The sequence below is a fragment of the Chlorocebus sabaeus genome, chromosome 2 (genome assembly GCF_047675955.1).
Source record: "Chlorocebus sabaeus isolate Y175 chromosome 2, mChlSab1.0.hap1, whole genome shotgun sequence".
In the NCBI taxonomy this organism is placed as follows: domain Eukaryota; kingdom Metazoa; phylum Chordata; class Mammalia; order Primates; family Cercopithecidae; genus Chlorocebus; species Chlorocebus sabaeus.
Window position 1 is genome coordinate 6,939,084 of NC_132905.1, and position 22,095 is coordinate 6,961,178.

At 51.5% G+C, this 22,095-nt stretch overlaps 1 protein-coding gene and 1 long non-coding RNA gene across 2 annotated transcripts in view; one reads left to right on the forward strand and one right to left on the reverse strand.

Annotated features, from left to right (window-relative positions):
* BMP7 (bone morphogenetic protein 7) overlaps window positions 1-22,095 on the forward strand; it is a 98,694-nt gene that overhangs the window by 36,726 nt on the left and 39,873 nt on the right. The window contains exon 2 of the mRNA XM_008013385.3: window positions 1,025-1,217. Within this exon, the coding sequence (XP_008011576.1) occupies window positions 1,025-1,217 (193 nt within the window). The remainder of the gene's footprint in view (window positions 1-1,024; window positions 1,218-22,095) is intronic.
* Window positions 12,725-15,256, reverse strand: LOC140710239 (uncharacterized). The gene is made up of 4 exons (XR_012091184.1): window positions 14,503-15,256; window positions 14,084-14,211; window positions 13,615-13,771; window positions 12,725-13,083 (listed from the first exon to the last, which is right to left on the reverse strand). It is a non-coding gene; the product is annotated as an uncharacterized lncRNA (long non-coding RNA).

Genomic DNA, 22,095 nt, shown 5'->3' on the forward strand with positions numbered 1-22,095 from the left:
AATGGCATCTTAGTCTAATATTGCTGCCAGAAGACGGCACAGGGGTGGAGGCCTTTTGCCTTATTTTGTCTTGAAGTCATTTTCAACCCCCACCCCCACTCTGCCATTCACTTCTTTTACTGCTGTTAGTCTGCTGCTGTGACTGTAAACCTTGGTACCTCGTTAGAAATATCTGGGGGTGCTTTAAAAAGGTGTTGATTCCCTTGGTTCAGGAGGGGGTAGGAGTAGCTGTGGGCTGGAGCCCGCTGTGTGCTTCTCTTGCCATCCATGTCCAGCGACCTCACGTTGGTATCTTGGAATCTGCCAAGACGGTGGTATTTACACTGTGGAGTCAGCAGGCGCTTCAGATCAGGCCCCAGAGAGCCGGTTGTTAAATGTTTACCAGCCCACACCTGGGCCAGGACATCGATATTTTCTAGAAGTTTCCACAATGATTTTCATGTGCATTCAGGGCTGAGAACCCTTGGTCCTAGAGACGTCCCATAGTAGGCATGGTAAGGTTTCTGCCTTACCAACAATAGCTAACAGTTACCCAGCCCTAGCAGATGTTAAACTATTTGTGTGAATGAGATCATTCAACCCAGACCACAACCCATGAAGGAGGATTATGATCCCCATTTTTTAGATGATGAAATTGGGTTCCATAGAGGTTTTTTGTTACCTTATCTAGGGCCACTCTATTGGTTATCGGCTAAGGCCACATTCCAACCCAGGCCTGAGCCCCTGGGAGCTGAGTCTGGCCAGGACTTCTTGGATGGCTGTGGTTAGTGCTCTACTTTTCCCAGCAGGTTGGACGCAAAATCATGCTCTTGTCGTTCAGGATGACCATGGGGACCGTGGGGTCTGAGCCCGTGACCCTCCAGTCTGCAGTGTGTCAGTCTGGAAGGAGCAGTTGTCACTGGGGTCACTGGCAACAGGAATGCCTCCATCTAGCTTAGGCAAGATGCTTGAACTTAGAGCCTGAGAGTGAAACCCAGACACTAATAAGCTGTCGGTATTGATGTGCGTTCTCTTCCTCTTCCAGTGGAACATGACAAGGAATTCTTCCACCCACGCTACCACCATCGAGAGTTCCGGTTTGATCTTTCCAAGATCCCAGAAGGGGAAGCTGTTACGGCAGCCGAATTCCGGATCTACAAGGACTACATCCGGGAACGCTTTGACAATGAGACGTTCCGGATCAGCGTTTATCAGGTGCTCCAGGAGCACTTGGGCAGGTGGGTGCCATACGAGTATCTGGGAGAGGTGCTGAGTTTCCTCTGGGGGCAGAGGAAAAAGGGGATGATGGCCAGAGGATGGGACAGATTGGTGCAGCCACATGCCAGGCCCTGTACCAGATTATCCCTTCTAAAGAAGGTGTATGGTGTATGTCACTTTCTTAAAACCATGACCGACAACAAATTCAGGAATAGTAGAAGGCCAGGGAGCCCGAGGATGCATGGTGCCATATGGGTATATATAGGAAGTCTGGATCTGGCTGGGTGCTAAGGGACATAGAAGAAAAGGGGAAGGGGAAGAAACATTTTTGAAGGGCTACCTCTCTCCCATTCCTTACTCTGAAACCCAGTGCATGATGTCAGGCAACCAATTAAGGTGGCCATCTAAAATAAAATGTTAGGGGAAGAAAAAAACCCAAACCAAAAATAAACAGAGAACTCTCAGCTTCCAAGAATCACTAGGTCAGAAACCAAACGTGTGTGTTGAAAGTCTTTAATTTATCGAGATGCATTAATTTCAAGGTCTTGTGAGAGATAAGGAGGCTAAGAAAAAGGGCTGGGACATTTAGCAGGTGCATTCTATTCAGACAGTCCGGAGGCGGAAATGACCAAGGTCCTATTACTTAGTGGCTGGGTTACTGGACCCCTCAGGCTGTCAGACGTCTACTGTCCCCACTGGGCAGGGAAATTAATGGAAGAAAGGTGGTGTGGGCACCTCCTTGTGATGTGCAGGCCTAGCATCTTCAGCTAGAAAGGGGACTTGCTACCACAGACAGGGACAGAAGAACCATCACTACCACGTTTGCCAAGCACTGCTATTTGGCGGGGGCGGGGAGGGGTGGTCATCTAAGTACCAAGAAAACAAAACTGTCTTGAGCGTTTCCAGTGTGTTGCACTTGAGATATCTTGTTTCACATTCACAGTAGCCTTCAGAAGTGGTGGCTCATCTGTAAAACGGGGAGAACTAAAGTGGCCCGAAGCCAAAGAATGAGGCCACCCAGAGAGAACGTGGCCACGTTAGGACATGAGCCCAGGTTTGCAAAGCTGGAGCCCACGCTTATGGACGATATTTCTTTCAAAAATTTGTTTTTAGGCTGGGTGTGGTAGCTCACGCCTGTAATCCCAGCACTTTGGAAGGCCAAAGTGGGTGGATCATTTGAGGTCAGGAGTTCAAGACCAGCCTGGCCAACCCCAGTAGAGATGGTGAAACCCCGTCTCTACTAAAAATATAAAAATTAGCCAGGTATAGTGGCACGTGCCTGTAATCCCAGCTACTTGGGAGGCTGAGGTAGGAGAATTGCTTGAACCCAGGAGGAGAAGGTTGCAGTGAGCCGAGATGATGCCACTGCACTCCAGCCTGGGTGACAGAACGAGACTCTGTCTCAAAAAAAAAAAAAAAAAAAAAAAAAAAAGAGTTTTTGAGTAGGCAAGACATGCTCATGGTATAAAATCAAAAGGAAAGAGAAGGAACCACAGTGAAAATGAAGGCTCTCAGCTCCTGCTGAGGCAGCCCCTGCTGCCAGTTACTTGAGTCTACTGAAATCAGCGAAGGGATCTGTGTTGCTGTTTTCACCTGTGGCACCCCACAGTGCATTCACTCCTGCCCCTGGCTTTCATCGTTGGATGATGAACCTTGGCAGCCCTTTCCAGTGGTTCACGCGGGGTGCCCTCGTTCTCTGAGTCACCTCACTGTTCCACAGCGTGGGGTGTGCTGTCTTTCATGTGTGCACGCTGGCCCCTCTGTTCTATGATGGACGGTGCCGCAGGGCAGGTACCCTCGCTGACACACCTGTTCATGTCTATCAGTCCGATAAAGTTCTAGAGGTAGAATTGTGGGGTCAGAGAGCCCACACGTGGGTGGCTTTGGTAGACACTGCTGAGCAGCTCTCCTGGGAGGTGACATCGGCATCTACTCCCAGCAGCCTGGGAGCTTCTTTCTTAGGATGAAACCACAGCCTCTCTGTCCAGGCTGTTATCTGGATTCTCCACTCAGCTCTGGCAGCTCTTGGTCCTTCCTGCTGGCTTCATGGGTACCTGGTCCCATCATGGTCTGAGGTGTCTCTGCTGTCTTGCCTGAGATCCACGGGGTGGATCCTGAGGGCTGCAGGGTTGGGCAGCAGGCCTGAGCACTGTGTTTGGAGCAGGGACGGGCGTTCCAGGCGTCCTCCCTGCCAGGCTGCTGGCAGCAAGCAACTTGGGCTGGGGATGCCCATTCTGGTGCTGGGGTCCTACTCCTGGGGGCTTCTAGGCTGCTGGGTGGCTGAGTCCCCCCTCAGCACAGGTACCTGCTGCATGCCATGCCTGAGGGCATCGACCAGAATGAACTAGACATGAGTCCCTGCCCTCTGGGAGCTCACGTTCCAGCAGAGGAGAGGACATGGCAGGTGGGAGCATTGAGCAGGGAAGGGAGCAGGGTGAGAAGCAGTGGAGGGAAAGACCCAGCCGCTTTCTTTAGGTTTCTACACGTTCTTCCTGTGCCTCCTGCAGCAGAGCCTCCATTCCTCGGAAGTTAAATGGTTAAATTTAAAAAATATTATTTATTCAGTTTTTTGGACAGGTTGTTTTGTTTTTGAATCTAGAACCAAGATACCCCTATTATGTAGTTCCCCAGCTATTAAAAGCATGGATTCAAATCCTGCCACCAGGTACCCGTGTGACCTTGGGAAAGAGTCATCTCTCAGAGCCTCAGTTTTTTCCTTTGTAAAATGGGGATAATAACTGGATCTCCCTTCCAGAGTTGTGCTGTGGATGGAAGGGGTGACATACTTACAACAGTGTCTCACACACAGGAAGTGCTCAATAAATGGTCACCTGCGTTAGTATCATCGTCATCACGGCAGGAAGTGGAGCAAGACCTCCCTGGGAAGATAAGAGCCCTGGGTGGTGGCTGTGGCACTGCCTTCCTGTGTATGTCCACTGAGCCAGTTCCCCTAATTCTGCAGTCTCCCAGTGGGAACAAAGCCCTGAGCTTGAAAATGCTCTTCGAATCCCCCACGCTTCTGCCAGCTCGCCTGTTCAGAGATGGGGCTATTCTTTGCGTGTCCCCAACCTGGGCCCTCGTGGCTTCTTCCAGCTGAAGGCCTCCTGCAGATCTCAGCCCAGGGGAGCCCAGACCCTGCCTTGCTGCCCCCGCCGTGTGGCTGCCTCGGTCTCTGTGCCGCCAGCCGTCCAGCTGTGCAGGGCTGGGACATCTGACAAGTTGTGCCTGAGCTCCAGGAAAGCCCCGGGGGTGCCAGGGATTAGCTGGCTTTGGGTCGGCCTCAGCGTCTCTCCCCTTGTGGGAGTCACTTTCCACTGAGTCCTCTTGATCTCTGGGAATCCAGATTAAATTCCGATAATGAGCTGAGCTGGAGGCCTTCCACAGCCCTGTGGCTCTGTTTAAAGCGCGGCCCCAGACAGCTGGAAAGACAAGTTGGATCCGCCCTTGGCGGGCTGTGGAGCGAGTGAGGGCTAAGAGGCAGGTCTGGGGACAGTGGCCTTGGCTCCAGAGGCCTCGCTGGGGCGAGAGGGGGCTGCTAAAGGATCGGAGTCTTATCCTCATTTTCTGAACCCCGGGCCTGAGGCCAGGCCAGCTGGGGCCTGAATTCCAGGAGCTGGACTTGCTATTCTCCCCGTTGGTGCAGACTTTGGTTCCAGGTGAAAGTGAGGATGTTTGGGGTAGGAGTCATGCTGTTTGCCCTATTTCTACTGTGGAACTGGGACCTGGCATCTTCCATCCCAGCCTTCCCCGTCTCTCCCTGAGCATGTCCCAGGCTTGCCCTGCTCCGCAGCACTGCCCCACATGTAGGCGACACACTCTGCTTTGGGAGCTGGCCTATGAGAACCTCCCTGGGAGGCCAAGGCCAGTCAGGGCAGCAGAATCTGCTCCAAGGGAGTCAGCTGCCACCAAGGTCGAGATGATGTCGGCAGCTAGATGGAAATGTCCCCTGGTTCATCTCAGCAACTTCGGCTGCCAGGAGGGTGACCTCAGTGTGGTCTCCAGGGCCAAGATTTGGATCAGCTGCAGTCTGAGTCACTCTGAGGAAGAGGGAGCTACCCCCTGCCTGTCCCCACCGCACAGGATGGATTGGCAGAGGAGGCCTGGGCTCAGCTTCCTGGGTACGTTCAGCCTAGGCAGAGGCTCTTGCCCTCAACCAGACCTGGGATGGGGACCCTGAGTTTCTGCCTTTCTGACAAGCTCCCTGGGGATGCCCTGATGATTTTGGTCCATGAACCTGAGAAGGTAGATGGGGCTGGATGTGGTAGGAGGAACGCTGCAGCCCCCTCACAGGACAGCCCTTGGGCAGTGGGCCAGGGCTCCTTGCCCAGTCCTCTCCGGGGGATGCTGGGGTGGCGGCAACTTGTGATGTGCAGATTCATGACTTGGTAGCAAGACTCTGGGTGGGTTTTGCCCTGCCGTTAGCCCCCATGAGCGTGTTTGGGCAGAGAGCCATGGTCACGTTCCAGAGCACGTCTCCACCCTGTGGTTGAGGCTTCTCTTTGCGTGGTGCTTACGGTTTATGACTGTGCTGGACATTTCAGCTTTGTTTCACGCCTTGCAAAGTTTCCTATGAAGACGTATCATCCCGATTTTACAGGTGCAGAGCCTGTATCAGAGGTGGGAAGTAGCTTGCCTGAGAGCACACAGCTACAAAGTGGCAGAGGTGGGACTCGAACCCAGGCTCTTAGATTCCAGCACTCACCGTCTTAGCCATGGCCGTGCCTCAGTGATTCCCATAGTGCTGATTTCCTCACCTGGGGCTCACATGGGTCCATTGATGAGTCCTGAGTTGGTTTTCAGCCTTGGCTGTGCATTAGAATTACAGAGCCTTTTAAAAGTCCTGATCTGTAGGGGTTGAACTGTCATTGGTGTGCTTTAAAAGCTCCCTGTGTGCTAGGGTAAGAACAGGTGGGTAAGATCTCTCTGATTTCTCACCCATAAGCTGTCTTACATGCCCAAGAGGAAGGAAATAGTTTTGTTTTTTTTTTTTTAAGAGAGAGAGATGGAGTTGCACTCTGTCGCCCAGGCTGGAGTGCAATGGCACCATCTCAGCTCACTGGAACCTCCACCTCCCAGGTTCAAGTGATTCTCCTGCCTCAGCCTCCCACGTAGCTGGGATTGCAGGTGTGTACCACCACACCTGGCTAAATTTTTATTTTTAGTAGAGATGGGGTTTCACCATGTTGGCCTTCTCTGAAACATTCTATGTTCCCTTCAGCTTGGTGTCTCAGAGAAGACTGTTTCTTGCTATAAGACTGAGCCCAAAGTATAGTCCAGAACACAATTGTCAGTCTCAATGGCACAGGAAAGGGACTGGCTAAGGGTGAAGATCCCTTTGGACTCTGGCTCCAGAGGCTTCTGGAAGCTTCTGGGAGCCTCTGGAGCTTCTTGCTGCTCCTGAAGGCTATGTGCCTGTTTCCTCATCTCCTGACTTCAACCTCTTGCCACTACACCTCAGCCCCAGGGCATGAGCTCTGGTTTTGAGCTGCCTTCTCAGGATGTGCCAGTTCAGCTTCCTGAGTAGCCTTTTCAGAAGGCAAGGAGGATTCCTTCTGGCTACTGGGAACTTCCAGCATATCCTAGAAGGTCAGAGGAAAGCAGTCCTCACCAAGGGGCCTTGGCATTTTTCCTCGCAGCCCCTTTCTCTGGGCCCCACTCCAGAACCCAGGCTGAAGCTGCCTGAGCGGGAGTGGCAGGCCTTAATGTTTTTGGTTCCACTTGGGGTCCTCTCATGGATCTGCAGGGATCCCTCTGGAAAAAACCACCCAGCTGGGCAGAGACGGCAAACCACTGTGTTCAATCCAGTTAATGCTGGAGACACGGCCAGCATCCCCTATTCAGCATCTGGGGGCCAAATGCCCATTGGCTTCCTGTCCTGTGGTCTGAGGCCATCTGGTGGGCCTTGGTGGCTCTTTTTGATCTCTGTCCCTGTTATTTCTTCCCATAATTCATCCCAAGCCTGGCTTCACAGGGAGCATACAGGTGGTGGCTGGGAATCAACGGCAACAGATTCTGTTCGCTGAGTGTTTATGGCGGGCGGGGGCTCAGCAGGTTGCCTGCATTTTCCCTGATTCCCTATAGGTGTTATATCATGTGCGGTGAAGCTGAGCAGGTGTCCCCACAAGGTGGTCAGTCCCGCCCTCTTGTAGACCGTCTGTGGGAAAGGTCTGCTCCCTTTACGTTTCCATCGATTTAGCTGGCTCCGCAATGCGATCCTGGAGCCTCCTCTCTCCCATGACGCTTGTCTATACTGGGAGAAGGGATGTCTGCCTTTGGGAACAGTCATGATGACAAAAGCTAATTGTATGCAACAGGGACTCTTTACTGCTTCCCACAGCAACCCTCCATGGAGGCACCCTTATCCCTGCCCAGCCCTTTTTTTTTTTTTTTTTTTTTTTTTTAGAGATAGACAGGGTCTTGCTCTGTTGCTCTGCTGGAGTGCAGTGGAGTGATCACAGCTCGCTGCAGCCTCGACCTCCTGGGTTGGAGCGATTCTCCTACCTGAGCTTCTCAAGTAGCTAGGACCACAGGCACACACCACTGTCTGGCTAGTTTTTTACTTTTGTAGAGATGAGGTCTCACTATGTCGTCCAGGCTGATCTCGAACTCGGCCTCAAGTTATTCTCCTGCCTTGGCCTCGCAGAGTGTTGTGATTACGGGCATAAGCCACCGTGCCTGCTCCCACACCCTTTTTCACAGACAAGGAAATGTAGGCACAATTCTGGGTTGGGGATTAAGGATGAGAAGCTTACATCTTTCCCCAGTCACATATGTTTTTCTTCCTTGGCTAGTGGATACACTTTTTTCTTTCTCCTCATGGCAGTCCAGTCCTGTAAATTGGGAAATGGTGGAGCAATTCGTATTTTCCACACAAGGAAATTGAGGCAGAGACCAGTGACCTGCCCAGCCTGTCCCAGCAGTGTGTAGTGAGGCTTTGCAGATGCACCTGGAGCCGCCTCTTATTCCACCCCTTGGAAGTTGCATGGACTTGGACAGCATGTGGACCCTTGCTGAGCCAGCGTGGGCTGCACAGTGAAGATCTGAACGGGATCTGAGTGGGGCCCAGCAGAGACAGTGACGGAGGCTCCACAAGGGCAGGAGTTTCGTTCGTTTTGCTCACTGTGGTATCTGTTTTTCCTAGAGTCTGGCGCATAATAGGTGCTCAGTAAGACACTGAATGCATGAAAGGATGAAAGCATGACCCGGCCTCTCCTTTGAGGATGTGGGCTTCCTGAATTCACACGCCGCATGGTCTGGTCCGTGTGCCCGAGCGCACGCACAGCAGATGCCTGCTGGATGAGCGGGTGCTGGCCACAGTATCTTTGCCCTGGGGCTAGTCCGTCCTAGCAAACACTCCAACATGCTTTCTCTTCCAGAACTGAAACTCGAGAATGCCTTTTTTCTTCAGCATCTGAGCCCAATTTCCAAAAAGTGAAAATTGCTTGTAATTATGATACTTTTTGATCCTATGGATGTTTCCCTGTGATGATTATAATTACGTTATTTAGAGCTGTGTGCCAGTGGGTACCCAAGGGTAGGTCAGTTCTTGTTTGCAAATAGGGGAGACATCAGCATGTGTGCGGCAGCCTGAGGTTCTTTACACTGGAATGCATTTGGGGAGAATAGGCTTTCGTGGAGGCAGCTCTCTGGATAACTTGATTTGGCACTTTGATTCCAAAAGCACTTCATGCTTGGCCCTGGGCCTCTGCTTGCCTATAGAAGCTCATTTTTCCAAATGTATTAACATCTGTGTTTCGAATCAGGATCTGTAATCGCTTTAGCCTTTTTGGCAGGAGACAAAGAGAATTAATATTTTTCAATTTGGTCATAAGCAGTCATCTGTAGCTGGGAAGAAAAGTGTCTGCTCAAATATTAACTCTAAGGATGAGGAATACAGGCTTACCAGGAAAATGATGTTTTAAAGGAGACAACCACAATTAATGAAGCTAGTTCAAGTTCAGATTGGAAGTAGGCATGTGGCTAAATACTCAAGGTTCTTCCAAACCCTGCTTCTTCCTTTGTCTTCCTATTGCCACCTCTGTCAGTGCAATATTCTTCTTTTTCCTCAATAATGCCCATGGCTTTCCATTTTGCCACCCCAAGAAAGGAAGAAGGAAAGCTGACACCTGGCTTTGCATTCCAGCACACAAGCCACCCTTCTCCTCCCGGGACCAAGGCAGGCATTGCTAATGGATCCCAGCCCTCCCTTTCCCTGGATCCTTGGTACAGATCTCTAAATGAGGCAGCCACTGCCAATTGAGTGAAGCTGCCATCAAGTGAAACTGGTTTCAGGTCAGGTTTCTCAGAAGCTGACCCTTAGCTGAGGATTGTGTGGCTGTGAGAGTGAAGGATTAGAAAATGTTTCCCAGAAAGGCCTTTAGAGCATCGGACGGTGGGGAGGTGGGGAGGCCAGGTGAGGGAGCGGCGCTGCTGCAGAGCACCCCGTAGGGTGACTTCGGCTCACTCTTCCTGCTAGAGGTTCTGGAGACAAAGGTGCACCCTCACCCTAGTCCCATCAAGAGAGCTGAAGTGTTTATGCCCTGTCATTTGAGGCAGGGTTTCTATTTTCCATCCTCCACAGTAGTGACCTTTGGGGGAGGCTCATTCTCTGGGGTAGGGGCCATCCTGGGCATTGTAGGGCATTCAGTAGCAGCCCTGGCTTCTGCCCACCAGATGCCAGTGACACATCCTCACACTCAGTTGTGAAACCAAAAATGTCAGCAGACATTGTCAGGGTCCCATCTTTAAAGGGTCTCTAACTAGGCCCAGGGGAAGAGTTAGGAGACAGTGCAGAATGGCCCTGACTGAGAAGCACAGGGTGGAGGGAGGGATGTCAAGTGCCTCTGGGTGACACAGCCGAACATACTTAAGTGGGAAGTCCCTCGACCACCCTGTCTTCTTCCCACCTTCCCATTCACCTTGCTCACTGCTGCCTACCACCAAACACTAGCTGTGCAGCTCCCCACACACATCTGTCCGGGGTGGTGCTCAAACCCGGCTGTTGTCAGAACCTCCTGGAAATACATCGGAAGAGAAAAATACAGGTTCCCATGTTTAACCCCAACTAGTTAGGTGTAGGGCATGAAGTTTTCATCATTAACATTTGAAAACAAGCTCCCAGGACTGGCTGTGTCCCTTTTGGGGCCCAGTGCAAAATGAAAAACGTCAAATGTATTGTCAAACATGTATAAAGGATTTCAAGAGAGCAACAGCACAGCATGAAACCAAGCTCAGAGTACTTCTGTGTGTTGGGCCCCGTGTGACTGCATGGGTCATATGCCCATGAAGTCAGCCCTGGCCTTGCCATCTCCCTGGATATAGATGTCTGTTGATATCTGTGTTGATAGATATCTTTATACAGATACCTTTCAGCCCCAGCCTCGTTTCCGGCTGTCTCCTGTACACGTAAACATGTGGAAACACAGACAGATCCTCGGAAACACAGACACAGCCCACGGACGCACAGACACGCCTGGTTTCCCCTGTTTTAACACCTTACATCAAATAGGGTACAGTTTTCATAATTAAGGACCCAGCATCTACATTTTTATTAATGAAAGTCAATCATTTATTCTGGACCCCTTTGCTTTTACTTTTTGTCCTTCTGTCCTGTCCAGGACGCCACCTACCCTTCAATGGCCACATCTCCTGGGGCTCCTCCTGCCTGTGTGTTTCTCTGGCTTTGCTTGTTTCTGAAGGTGACAGTCACCCAGCATTTGCTAGGGAGTTGATGCAGAATCCTCTCCCACTAGTGTTCGGTCTATCTCAGCCCCACCTATTTTAAAATTCAACCCGAATCCTTACGCTCTGGCTGTGGCTTGCTGTCTTCTGAGCTTGGGTGACCTGGGTCACAGCCACATGGGGTCCCCAGATGGGAGTCCTTGTAACCCCTGGGCTTTTAGCTATGGTGACCCCAGTGCCTGGCACAGAGCACTGCACGTGGCTGTGCTTCTTGAGTGGAAACTAGATTATAAGAGCCTTTTTGGGGTAAGGGTTCTTTGTCTCCTAACTTCCCCAGGGCCTAGGTAGGGGTGCTTTAAAGGTGGCACTTGAGGTATCCTCAAAAGCAGCCTCTTTCCCCTCCGCGCTGTGGGCTTAGGGAGTGGGCTCAGCCTCCTGCTCTGGGGTTGAGCCCATAGGTTCCAGAAGTGGGAGAGGGTGGGTAGGGTGGTTTGGGAGTCAGGTTTGCAAGCGGGATTGAGGGCTGGAACCAGGAGCCTCCCAAGAAACCTGTCATGGTCATTCTCCTTGGAAAGCTTTCTCCAGCTGAGCCCTGCCTCCCTCCCTTTCCCCTTGGGGGGTTCCACGTGCGGGGGCCCACGGTGCAGTAGGAAAAGCATCTCTGAAGCCCTCGTCTCGCTCCTTGACATAAGAGGGATCCTCCAGCTTCCCCTGCATCACTGGTGTTTGAGCCTTTTCTCTGCAGATGCCACCACAGGTTGTCCTGGCAGGGGTCCTTGCCATGTGTGTAAACAGCATTTCTCCTCCAGCCCATGTCTGGCTCCTCAGGCGGTGACTCCTGCCACGTCAGCCTCACCAGCTGCGACCTTGGACAGGGTCTCCACCTCTCCTCGGAGAGATGGACCGGCTGAGCCGCAGACCTCTAGGTTTCCCCTCCCTACACACCTTTCCCTATGCGGGAGCTCTGCTGGAAGCTTTCTCTGACCCACTGAGGAGTTGGAGTCAAGGCCCATGGAGAATTCCCCAGCCCCCTCAAACTCAGGAGACAGCCCCTCACCCTCAGGAGACAGCCCCTCACCCTCAGGAGATGCCCTCTCGCCCTGAGGAGACAGCCCCTCACCCTCAGGAGATGCCCCCTCGCCCTCAGGAGACGGCCCCTCACCCTCAGGAGACGGCCCCTCACCCTCAGGAGACGCCCCCTCGCCCTCAGGAGACAGCCCCCTCGCCCTCAGGTGCACCCCTCGGGAGCATAGTCTCCAGGAGGTTCTGACCGGCTTGAGTCCCAGGCCCACAGTGTTCTGTTTTGACGATCTGTAAGCCTGTCTTACTTCCCCACCCCCTCCAGGTGGTTCCTGGGGTCACCTCTCTGACAAACTACTTGCATTCAAGTCCTTGACTCAGGATCTGCCTCTGGGGTCACTGAAGCATGAGAGGCCAAGTGTCAACCACACAGGGCAGCTGGGAGGGCTCCTTGGCAAGGGGCAGCTTTGGCACCGGCACAGCTCCTGGGACCCGGTGAGGGTCTACTAAGTGCAAGCCGACATCCTCAGCCTGCCCCGTTCCTGGACCCCCCTGGCTTAAGGATGCTACCCTGAGAATAAGTCTTAGACACCCCGCTCTGGCCTTTTCTGGAGGTTCCAACCCAGCCTCTGTTTTTGAGACTCTTGAATTTGGAAGTTGCGTCACTTGTTTGTGTCTGCAAAGCACTGTCAAGTTTCTTTCCCCTTGTCTCCCCGCTTTGCTGCACTTTTTCTGTCTCTGGCTTTGGAATCTTAAAACAGCCTGTGGTTCTCTTAAAAAAAAAAAAAAAAAAAAAGAGGTTGGAAAGATGACCCAGCTCGGAGACTGTATTTGTGGTGCTTGTTTATTCCTTGAGTGTGCTGCGTGAAAGGGGCTGAATTTACCTCATTCTATTTTGGTCTGGACCTGGAGGCTGGAGGAAATGCGGCCCCCAGGGGAAGTCTAGAAAGATGAGTCTCCCCATCCTCCATGGCTGCCCGCCCACCTCCACAGTGCCAGACGCAGGGAGCTGCCCATCCGTGTGGGATTTCCCCCACAGCCGCGTCAGAAGCTCTGCAGTGCCCCCCAGGTTTTTCTGGGGGGACCCCCCAGAGTTCTTGACGTTTCACCAGAGTTCTTGATGTGTTCTGTGGGCCGGAAGCCAGCTCGCAGCTCAGTTCCACTGGGTTTCCGGATGGATCACGCCTGGGTTGAATGGAATGGTAGAGCCTCCAGTTTTCCAGAAACTCTGGGGCTCAAACCCTGGTATCTTAAGCAAAGAGTGACAAGAATCGGGTCCAAAAGGAAATGTGAGGCATGCTTTCTTCCCAGCTGTTACTCTCTGCCTGCCTGAGTCCTCTTGATTTTTTCCTAATGTGGGGAAAGAAGGTGGCTCTGAAGAGGTGACGGGGACAGGAAATGGGGGCACTGAACCGGAAGCCCATGCAACCTGGCAGTTTCCAGCGAGGGGTCAGTTTGAGGTAATTTGACCGCCCCCTGGTTCCACAGCCAGGCCTGTGAAGGTGGAGGGTATGGAGGTGCCCAGGGGCTGACTAGCATGTGCGGCTGGGTGCCCATGGCCTGGGAGTGGGCGCCTAGTGGGGCATAGGGTGGGCTAAGGCCCCAGTGAACTGTGAGTCAGAGCCATTTCTGGAGCTACTGGAATAATCTGAAAAAGTATTTACCATTTCTCTTTTAATAATATAAACGATTGGAAGTGAAACCGGAAAACCTCACTGGCTGTAAGGATGCAGAGGATATCAGCACGTTTGTCCAGTGTGCATCCAACGCCTGCTTTGTGCTGAGCTGTGTGCTTGGTGCAGAGCACCAGTGCAGAGGCTGCTCCAGGGCTGAACAAAATAGGGCTGGTTCTTGCTGACAAAAAGCTTCAAACCTGGCAAGGAAAGAGGAAAACCCAAAAAACTATACAAACAAACGGAAACTCCAGCCCAGATGGTGCGGGGGAGAGGACTTGGCCTTGGAGGGTGTCCGACGTGGATGCGCCAGTAGGAGGGCATCAGTGGACGCTTCCCTGGGGAGCTCAAGAACGGGCAGGTGTGAGGGAGGTGAAAAGGCAGGGAACAGTGTTGCAGGCAGTGGGAACAGCATGTGTGAAGGGTTGTGGTGGGCTGGAGACTGGCACAGATGAGGACGGCTGGGTGGGAGGTGACTGTGGAGATAGGGGCCAGACCATCTAGGGCCTTACAGGTTGGGTGACCTGGAGTTGATGATAATGCCTCCTCTCTCTCCTCAGTTTCTCGGTTTGGACTGTCAGTACCATAGTCTTCTTTGTCACAGAACACATTCGAGAGCTTTGGCTTTTTATCCTAAGAGCTGCTAAAGGGTTTGAAGCAGGGAAGTGAATTGCTCAGCCCCTGCAGGCTGCTGGAGCAGGGGGAGTGCGGGTGAGAAGCGTGGAAGTGGAACCCCCGGGGTTCGCTGCGCGGCAGCTCTCCCTCCGCCATCAAGCCATCACCATGTAGGGCTGGCGTTTTGCTGGAACGGGCCTCTGGGCTGGCTCCATTCACTACCTGCATTTCCCTGAGCCTCAGTCTCCCACCTGTGAGAGGGGACAACAGTGCCTGCCTCTCAGGTGCCATAGGGTTCAGTGGGCTCGCTCGGGGCCTTGTTCTGAGATGGTTCCATCTTGAGTCGGGGTCAGCTTGCTGCAGTTGTGATCTTGCTTTAAAAGCCGAGGCAGCTTGAATCCCATGGTGGAAGATTCACACTGACATTGAGGTTTGCTTCAACCAGCTGAGAGCCTTGAGTATCTGGCTCTGAGCTGGCGTCTTGAGCATATCTTTCCATTTAACTCATTCTCAGAACAATCCTCATGGCTACCTCCATTTTATAAACAGGAGAACCTGATGGGCAGAGGCTGACTTGCTCAGGGTTACTCCACTGAGATTTAATTCCAATTTTCCTCAACCCGGAGCCTGGAGCCCTACAGCCTACATCCCTGAGCCCCCACTGTGGGACCAGAGGACCCCTCTGGGGATTTCATCACAGAGAGGACTTCGGGCCCCTGACCTCCTGATTGTCTGCTGGTGGCTGTGTCTCAAATGAGGGAGAGCCTTCCATTTGTCGCCATGATTCTCGTCCCTCCTTACCCCCTGCCTCTGTGATCCGCACCTAGACACAAGTTTGAACGACTCATTACTGTGCTCCATTGCCAGAGCAGACATTTCTTTGCAGCAGGACTTCTCAGAGCCTTTAAAGAGCTAAGGTGCATGACGATATCTCTAAGGAGCAATGTGTCGTGCGGCGCTTCCCAACCTTATTTCACCACAGCGCATTTTGGATTTTTGACCCTCCTATTTTCCTCTCTTAGCTATCCTATTAATAAGTTGCAGTTTTTGAGATCTTGAAAAACTCCAAACCCTTTGTCTTGTGGGTGGAGAAACCGAGGGCTAGAACATAAGGGCCACTGACTCGCTTTCTGACTGTGACAACGCTGGCCTCCGGGCGCTGGACCGGCGTCTTCCTGACCTTCTCATGAGTGGCTGGGCGGGTGCTGTCCGCAGTCAGCTGGCCCTGCCCAGAGGGAGACAGACAGCCGTGGGGTGGATGAGAGGGCCGTGGGTGGCCACCTGAGCTCTGTCTGAGGCAGGAGGATATTGTGCCTCTTTGTGTATTTTTCCACCTTACTCCCCAGAGCTTTAATTTTAGTCTTCCTGGATAGGCACCGTCTTCAAGGAAGTGTGTTTTAAAAAAGCCTTGGACCTCCCTGACTTCATCTTCCCGTCTGGGGGATGCCAGGGACTGTTCTATGATTTGGCAGGAAAGTAGGGCATTCCCTGAAGCTGAGGTGGGGGAGCCTGGGGCCCGGGCTGGGTCCTCCCCAGCCTACAACTCAGGAGGGGCACCCCTTGGACCCGGGAGCTGGCTGCCAGGGTGGGGCCGGCTTCCTCTTGGGCTCCTTTGATCTCCTTCCCGGGCTTCCCTGCAGGCCGGGGTTGCTGCTGGGCTGACTCCAGGTGCGCGGCGGGCTGCAGTTTCCCGGCCTGACACCACAGCCACAAGCCTGTGCTCCCTCCATGACATCATGCTAGCCTGGGAATGCTCTGGCTGTGCTCGCTGGCTCGCTCTCTTGCTCCTTTTCTTCTGAGGAATATCCTTGCAGCCCAGCAACCATTCACAACACACAGGCCTTCAGAATGTCCGGCCTGCAGTTTTCCAAAGAGCAGCAGGGTGAGGCGAGGGTGACAGTCAGACTAGGGGTCGGGGAGAGTCAGCTGGGTCTTCAAGTGGTAAAGCCTGTGATCTCCACCCCTGCTTAGAACTCCTCCCGGCGGCCGGGTGCGGTGGCTCAAGCCTGTAATCCCAGCACTTTGGGAGGCCGAGACGGGCGGATCACGAGGTCAGGAGATCGAGACCATCCTGGCTAACACGGTGAAACCCCGTCTCTACTAAAAATACAAAAAACTAGCCGGGCGAGGTGGCGGGCGCCTGTAGTCACAGCTACTCCGGAGGCTGAGGCAGGAGAATGGCGTAAACCCGGGAGGCGGAGCTTGCAGTGAGCTGAGATCCGGCCACTGCAGTCCAGCCCGGGCTACAGAGCAAGACTCCGTCTCAAAAAAAAAAAAAAAAAAAAAAAAAAAGAACTCCTCCCGGCTTCCCAGCGCTCAGCAAGACCTGACCTCCCCCGGCCAGAGGCCCTGCAGGGGACATCATGTACCTGTGCCCTCTCCTCGCTACTCTCTCATCGTGACTTCCATATTCAGTTCTCTCTGCCAGGAACGCTTTTCCCTGCCCTTTTAGCTGTGCTAGCTCTGCTCATCCTCTGACTCCCAACAGGAGATGTTTCTGTGGAACGTCCTTCCTGCACACCCTCACACCTCACATCTAGTCCTTTTCTTCTGTCTTGCTCACCCAGAGGACTCTTCCCTCCTTCACACCACTTAATTAGGGTTTGAATGACCCTCCTTTGTGCTACGCACGCCCAGCCTCTGGACCCGGAGCTCCATCTCTGGCTGCCGTTGTGTCTCTGGCTACTAGCAGAGCACCTGTAGAGAGGAGGCGTTTCAGCGTGGATCTCCGGAGAGAAACTGTTCGCTCCTCTAGCTGCTGTAGCAAGTGACCGCCAACTTAGTGGCTTAAGACAACACACATTTATTATCTTAGAGTTTGGGAGGTCTAAAGTCTGAAATGGGTTTTACTAGGCCCAAATCAGGGGGTCCATAGGGCTGCATCTTTTCTGGAGGGCCTAGGGGAGGTACCCTTTTCCCTGCCCTTTTAGCTGTGTTAGCTCTGCTCATCCTCTGACCCCCGACAGGAGATGTTTCTGTGGAACGTCCTTCCCGCACACCCTCACACCTCACATCTAGTCCTTTTCTTTTGTCTTGCTCACCCAGAGGACTCTTCCCTCCCGCGTTTCTGTGGATGTTCCACAGAAACATCTCCTGTCGGGGGTCAGAGGATGAGCAGAGCTAACACAGCTAAAAGGGCAGGGAAAAGTGTACCTCCCCTAGGCCCTCCAGAGGACTAGATCTGTTTCCTTGCCTTTTCTGGCTTCTAGGAGACAGAGCCCCCTTTCTTGGCTCAAGGTCCCCAGCCGCAGTCACACCATACTGTTCCCTGCTTTTGCTGTCACATCTTATTCTCTGGCCTCCTGCCTTCCTCGTTATCAGGACCCTTATGATTCTTTTGGGCCCATGAGGATAATCCAGGATAATCTCCCAACTCAAAAATCTTCCATTGCATCCGCACAGTCCCTGCTGTCATGGAAGGTGGCATACCCACAGCTTCCGGGATCAGGACCTGGAAGGTGGCATATCCACAGCTTCCGGGATCAGGACCTGGACGTGTCTGAGGGGGTGTTATTCTGCCTACTGTATCATCTGAAGTGTGTTTTCCTTTTTTTGATGGTGGGCCTGGGCCAGCCCTGTGCTCTCCTGCTCTGCGTCCTCTAACTTGGGTGGGGGCCCTGGAGACAGCTTTCTGTGCTTCGAGTAACCTCTGGCCTGGGACCTGCTGCTCCCAGTGGAGGCCTGTCCTGAGCCTCCCTGCCCCTCAGTTTTTGGTACAGTCCCCATCCCCATGTAATAGGTGGTATTAAGGTGATACTAAGTGGAGTTGCAGATTGTACTGACCTCGTTGGAGGAGGAAGGAGGAGGTGGGAGAGTGTCCCTTAAGAGACTAGTGTGCAGTAGGTGCCCAGGACAAGGTATCAGGGTGCTGAGGGCCCCCATCCACCAGCCAGGTGATTCCAAATGCGGCCCTTCCATCCCTGGCTTGCGCCAGCTCCCTGAAGGTGGTAGGGGGCTGTGTCTGAAGGTAGCAGAGGGGGAGATCAGGCTGGCTCTCAGGCTGTGATGGTGAGAAGATTTTTCATTACACTGCCCTAAATTATGGCCCAGAACTGGTGTCTAATCCTTGTTCAGCCACCAGCTGCCCATGCGTAAGACAGAAACTCTCTGATCTTCCAAGCTGAAAATTAAAATGACCAGAATGGATTTCCAAGGGCCTGTTCTGCTCCTAAGACCCTGGATGGCTGGGCCCAGGGGCAGGAGGCTGAAGGAGCCCTGACGGTGGGCACAGACAGGACACCGACTGTTCCAGGCAACAAGGCAGTGTGCACTGCGTGGCCATGTTGGAATTTGTGTTTCCTGTGGCTCCAACGCCTGCCTGGGTGCCTCAGGGCCAGAGAGATCCTCAGACTCCCAACTCCGCTGTGTTTTGCCCTGGGGGAGTTTCAGGGCCAGCTTCCCTGGATCTGTTTTTGTGCTGAGGCCCTGGTCCTGCATCCCACATGGGAGTCTTACTCCCCTGGGAGTGGGGTGGTGGGTGAAGGCCCATAAGGATCAGTCTCTAAATAGCCTCTAGGAAGGTAACCAGAGGCCAAAAAAAGGACTTCCTGCCTTCCCACGTTTGAGATTTTAAAATATCCCCTTTTCCATTGTGGTAGGACTTTCCAGGGGAAGGTGGGCTGAGAGACACTGGAAATGAGCCTGGGGACGTGCGGTTCCTCCTCCTGCTCCCTCTAGAATTAGATTTCAGCCGGTTCACCTGGGTGTCCCTGGGAGGAGACACCCGAAAGCCCAGCAACGCGCTGTCCCCAGGCTGGTGGTTAAATATTAACGTGTCTCAGTGCTGCGGCATTGGGGTCACCAGCGGCTCATGTCTTGCAGAGCAGGGCCATGGGAGAACTCAATTTCAGAAGAGAAGATGACTTTTGGGGTCTTGCTATTTCTTTAATCAGAAACAGCCTGAGAAAGTGGAAGGATCATCAAGTTTATAGACAAAAGATGTGTGGCCTGTCCCCTGGCTCTGCTGCCTTTCTGTGAGATTAGAGGAGGGGGAAAATCCGTCTGAACCCAGGAAAGAAGGTGAGAGCCAGGCTTGCCACCTTACCTAGGTTTGTTCTGCTGATCAAGTATAACATGGAAATATGTTGCCCCATACAGATCTAGCTTTTTCCAGAAATAGGACGTGCTTACTAAACTGAGACAATATTGATGTACATGTGTTAGCTTGTAAAGGGAAGCAAAATATTTCACAGTGAATTGCTGCTGCCACTCTGGTCTGCGTATAAATGTTTCAGGCCGATGTGTGTATACTTTAAAACAATTATTAGCATAATGGCACCTATATTTGGGGCGCTATATTTGGGGCTTAGATTGGTCTTATCCATTTTCAAAAAATAGCTTTATTAAGATATAAAGTGTATAATTCAGTGGTTTTTGGTACATTCTGAGTTGTGCAACCAATACCACTATCTAATGTTAGAATGTTTTCATCACCCCGAAAGGAAACGCCATATCCACTAAGAGTTACCCCCATTTTCCCTACCTCTCTAGCTGTTGGCAACCACTCATCTTTCTTTTTTTCTCTTTTTTTTTGAGATGGGGTCTCACTCCGTCACTCAGGCTGGAGTGCAGTAGCGTGATCACAGCTCACTGCAGCCTCCACCTCCTGGGCTCAAGCGATTCTCCTGCCTCAGCCTCTCGAGTAGCTGGGACTATAGGCATGTACCACCATGCCTGGTTAATTTATATATATATAATTTATTTATTTATTTATGAGATGGAGTTTTGCTCTTGTTTCCCAGGCTGGAGTACAATGGCGCAATTTAGTAGAGATGGAGTTTCTCCATGTTGGTCAGGCTGGTCTTGAACTCCTGACCTCAGGTGATCCGCCCGCCTTGGCCTCCCAAAGTGCTGGGATTATAGGCGTGAGTCACTGTGCCTGGCCAATTTTTATATTTTTTGTAGAGACGGGGTTTTGCCATCTTGCCCAGTCTGGTCTTGAACTCCTGGGCTCAAGCAATCTGCCCACCTCTACCTCCCAAAGTGCTGGGATTACAGGTGTGAGCCACCATACCTGGCCCTACTTTCTGTCTTTATGGATTTGCCTATTTGGGACATTTCATAGAAATGGACTCATACACTATGCAATCTTTTGAGTCTGACTCCTTTTTCTTAGCATAATGATTTCAAGATTCATCTGTGTTGTAGCCTTTATCAGAACTTCAGTTTTTAATGCCAAATAATATTCTGTTGTATCAATTTACTGTATTTTGTTTATCTGTTCGTGAGTTGATGGACACTTCACTGTTTCTACCTTTTTGGCTGTGAATAATCCTGCTATGAACATTGGTGTGTAAGATTTTGGGTGCACATATATTTTAATTGCTTCTGTGGGTAGTTGAATTGCTGGGTCACATGGTAATTCTACATCTGACATTTTGAGACAGCACCATACTGTTTTCCAGAGTGGTTGCCCCATTTTCCAATCCTACCATTAGTGTGTGAGAGTTCTTCTTTCTCCACGTCCTTGCCAGTAACACTAGTTATCATCTGTGGTTTTGGCTCTGGTCATCCTAGTGGGTGTGAAGTGCTGTCTCACTGTGGTTTCAATTTGTGTTTCCCTAATGGTTGATGATGTTTAGCATCTTTTCATGGCTCACTGGCCATTTGCACGTCTTCTTCAGGAAAACATCTGTTCAAATTAGCCTTCTCTATTTTGGGAGTCAGTGGCATGCTAGCTTTACAATATGGGTTTCAAACTCTCCCTCTTCCATGTTCTTGATCAAATTACATAAGAAAGAATTATCTGTTGATAATTTGCAAAATTTGTGGTTATAAAACCAACTGGGGTATGGGGGTGGGAAAGACCTTCCTATTTCAATTTCTTTTGGGCAAATCAAAATTTTCATTTCTTTTTGCACCAATTTTTGCATTTTGCATTTTCCCAGAAGTTTACATCCTACAAATTCTGTTTCTTAAATACTTTCCTATCATATTTCCACCTTGTCAACAAGTGTAGCTTTATATGGTCCTTTGAAGTGACTGTGCAGGGCTCTGTTGCCTTGGACGTGCCATAATGTTTTTACCAGTCTCTCTCACTGGATGGTTAGTTTTCAGTTTTTCTGTTATAAACAATGTGACTGTTGTTTGGGTTATGTATCTCTGAAACTAACCACTCACATATAGTGGCTTAAAACAACATTGTTTTATTGCTCAGGAATTTAGGCAGGGCTTAGCTGGGTGGTTCTTCTACTCTTTCTGGTGTCTTCTGTGGTCACTGATGGAGCTAGGAGCTTGACTAGGTCTGGAAGGCCTGAGATGGTGCCTCACTGGGGACTGACTTGGTTTCTCTCTCTCTCTCTGGTTTATAGATCCTTATCCTCCATGGCCTGTGCCTCCTTCCCCTCCATGTGGTCTCTTCTTTAGCAGTGTAGTCAGATTTCTTGATTCAGTGGCTTGCTTCCCAGAGGGCAAACACAGAAATGATAGGCTTCTTAAATCCTAGTCCTGAGCCTGGCAGGGCCTCAGTTCCACTGGGTCCTACTGGTCACAGCAGATTACATGGTCAGTCCAGACTTCAGAGGTGGGGAACAGACTCCACAAGTTTATGGGACAGCAGCATCTGCATACAGAGACAAGGAATTATTGGTGGCCGTATTTGCAGAAAATCTAACACTACTGTGAACACAGAACACTTTTCTGACAAATTTTGGAGTCCAAGGTAAACATGCTTGGAATGGACATGTAGTGTGTTGACTGGAGAACTGTGGGCAAGTCACGTAACTTCTGGGGCCAAGACATGTAAAGTCCCCATCCTAGGATTTCCTGAAGTTTAGCAGAGAATAGACACCAACACTGACACACCTTGTAATAACTATATTCCAGGAGCATCTGGGAGTTTGCTGCCAGGCTGGTCTTAACTTGGCTCTTCCTAATCATTGAAAAAGATGGCATTATTCTCATTTTACAT